The sequence below is a fragment of the Sinocyclocheilus rhinocerous genome, unplaced genomic scaffold, assembly GCF_001515625.1.
Source record: "Sinocyclocheilus rhinocerous isolate Xijiao unplaced genomic scaffold, SAMN03320098_v1.1 scaffold218, whole genome shotgun sequence".
NCBI classification, from domain to species: Eukaryota; Metazoa; Chordata; class Actinopteri; order Cypriniformes; family Cyprinidae; genus Sinocyclocheilus; species Sinocyclocheilus rhinocerous.
In genome coordinates, this window is record NW_015664181.1 from 1,642,365 (window position 1) to 1,645,433 (window position 3,069).

Here is a 3,069-nt window from a genome sequence, read left to right on the forward strand (position 1 = left end):
GCTTGTTGTTTGTCATTTCTCCGTTCACAAATGCAGACATGGTTTTATGTTTACGCGGCGCGATGCAACGCATAACAAGACAGTATATGTCATTTTAATCCGTAATTATGTCCCCACTGGATGCAACAAATGCCTCTTTTGTAATGGGTTTTAATGTTTTTGTCTCGTCGCTCCGGCCGGGACAAGGCATCACAATATGGTAAGGGGCGTAACATTTCTGTCACACGCTTGAGGTATTCGGCCAATCATAACTCACTGGATAGCTGGCCAATCACAGCACACCTCGCTTTTTCAGACCGATGAGCTTTGTAAAAATCGACGCGTTTCAGAAAGGCGGGGCATAGAGGAGAAACAATAATGTACAGTATGTGGAAAATAATGTGTTTTTTGAACCTTAAACCGCATAAACACATTTCATTACACCAAATACACAAAATAATGTTCTTTTTTAGCAACGTCATATGACCCCTTTAAAATAAAGTAAAACTGCAATATTGTAAATAATTGAATTACAGTTGAAATAACAATTTTTTATTTTTATATGTTTTAAAATGTAATTTATTCCTGTGATGCAAAGTTGAATCTTCAGCATCATTACTCCAGTCTTCAGTGTCACATGATCCTTCAGAAATTATTCTAATATGCTGATTTGCTGCTCAAGAGACATTTCAAAATTTTTGTGGAAACTGTGATCAGTTTTTTTCCCTTAAGTGTACAAAGGGAACACTCACCTTTTAATGTACAGAAAATGAAGAGAGCAATAATGGCATTGTTCAGCCCACAAGTTGACTTTGCCACACAAGACAGGATGGTGAAGGGGTTTAACAGATAACTGGAAGACAATTAGACAAATGAAATTATGTGCCTTACTTTTAAGGCCGAGTTTCTTTTTTGCAATTAAAAAAAGCGATAGCATAATCTTGATTTAAAGCCTGATCAGAACTTACAACATGGCAACCTTGAGGGGGATGTAGAACATTTCCTTCGGAGAGCGGAGGAGCTCCAAACAGTCGGCGGGATACCGGTCCGATTCCAAGGCATATTTCTGTTTTCTAAACTACAAAGCACACAAAGATGAATGTTAATTTATAAAATATTTAAAAACGTTATAATAATTTGAAAATATAATGAATTAATAGGCTCTAACTTATGAAACATACACAGATATCAACAAAGATATAAGCTATAACTTACCACATTCTTGTTATAAGTCTGAATTGAGAGATAAAGAGCCACCGCTGTGATTCCATCTGCTATCTGGTGACATAACGTTACATGAGTATACTTACATGTGTACAAGAAGTGAAATTTACAAAAACACAAACACACAGTAATAGTTATAAACTATGATATTAATTCACAGCAACCTGGAAAATTGAATAGTAAATCAGATTTGAGGTTGTTGCTACCAATTGCTATTTTTGCACGGTCTAATGATGCAAGCAAACAAGAAAGACAATCAACAAAATAAGGACTCACCATAAAAACAATCTCTGCATAGTCGACCGTAAAATGAAAGAGGTATATCATAAGGGGTGTCTGGAAGAAATAAAAAGAACAATTAAACACATCGGAGAATAGACTTGGGGGAAAAAAAGTCAAATAGAACTTACTTCATGAAACACATCTCCTGAGTAAGGCGAGACCCCCAGATCCAACAAGGCAAGACCCTCTACAACTGTTTAATTCAAAAATCAATCATATTATGCATTTAACAGCTAACGAACTTAAAGACATTTCCCACTAAATACAGAAGTCATTTTATTCAAGGTAGTGAAGTGAACACTACTGTAACTGAAACAGGTCTGTAAGGGTTTTTCTACTGATTTTTTTACCCAAAAATCACATCACTTCATAGAGGACTCCAGTTTATCAATATTTGCCAGACTGTATAAATATAACATGAATGTTAGATGTAACATGGGTTTGATGTAAAATCAAACTTAAGAACAATTTGCAGTAATGCAATCCATTCAATACAAGACATACTGTAAATAGATATTAAGCTGTGTGCCACAACAGGCTGTGTGGAGTTCAAAATCTGCGTATTCCATTGATGCTGCATATTTAAAATCAGATATATAAGTAAACAATAATGTAACTAACTATAATTGACTTAAAAATAAAGCATGAAAACATCATGTACTGAAAATATATTTAATGCATGTCTTCATTTGACAGCTCAGCAATGCTGCCAAACAGGAACATACCATCAGTATACAGCATTCCCATACAGAAAAAAATACATAATCATACCTCGTTTCCACGCATTCAAAGGCGACACCACCTCGACCCTCTCTGAAATTAATTCTGCCAAACTGGATCGGAATAAAACGGCTCTTATTGTAACAGCCACTATCAGCAGGAGTGTTAAAGGAGCCGCCATTTTTGTCGCGAGGAAGAAGGTGTCAGCGCGATGCACTCTGGGAAACGAAGTTCACCTTCATCTTCCTGCGAGTGTTGCCAACTTAGCAATTTTGTTTTGATGCATTTGATTTGATGCAGTGACACAAGTTTGCATAGTGATTACGCAATGACGTCACCGCGCAATGACATCGCGTCATTTAGCAACTTTTAGCAACAAATCAATCTTCCTTTAGCAACTTCCCCTGAAAATTAGTTGGCAACACTGCTTCCTGCTCAAACATTCATAAAGGAGAAACTGGCAGCTTTAGTTAGTTTAATGGAAATTACGGTTAGGAATGCATGAGAACAGATGAGAGCTTTTCACATACTATCTTATATTCCTTGTGTGCACTAATTTAACAATACAGCGAAATACAGTGAGTAAAACATGACTGTGTGTGTGTGTGTGTCCTATTTTGGACAATCATGTTATTCACTGCTCTTACAGATTTCCTATTTCATTACCGTAATTCTTCTTTATACTGTTCTCCATTGGATCCACAGTTTCTGCTTTCCTTTTCAATGCTTTTTATTGTTGATTTGGTACTATTTTAGCAAGTAATTTGCTAAATGAATTGTAGCTTTTAATGTTCAAACAAAATGCAACGATAAGGAATTTATTAACTGACCTTCTCACTACATCTAAAAAGTGTTCCATCCATA

The 3,069-nt window shown here is 35.9% G+C and overlaps 1 protein-coding gene across 1 annotated transcript in view; it reads right to left on the reverse strand.

Annotated features, from left to right (window-relative positions):
* LOC107729780 (phosphatidylinositol glycan anchor biosynthesis class U protein-like) overlaps positions 1–2,418 on the reverse strand; it is an 8,437-nt gene extending 6,019 nt beyond the window's left edge. The window contains exons 1-6 of the mRNA XM_016540475.1: positions 2,257–2,418; positions 1,614–1,678; positions 1,480–1,539; positions 1,195–1,257; positions 948–1,057; positions 732–832 (exon numbers count right to left, since the gene is read on the reverse strand). Of these exons, the coding sequence (XP_016395961.1) occupies positions 732–832; positions 948–1,057; positions 1,195–1,257; positions 1,480–1,539; positions 1,614–1,678; positions 2,257–2,386 (529 nt within the window). The 5' untranslated portion in view covers positions 2,387–2,418. The remainder of the gene's footprint in view (positions 1–731; positions 833–947; positions 1,058–1,194; positions 1,258–1,479; positions 1,540–1,613; positions 1,679–2,256) is intronic.
* Between the last annotated feature and the right edge of the window lie 651 nt (positions 2,419–3,069).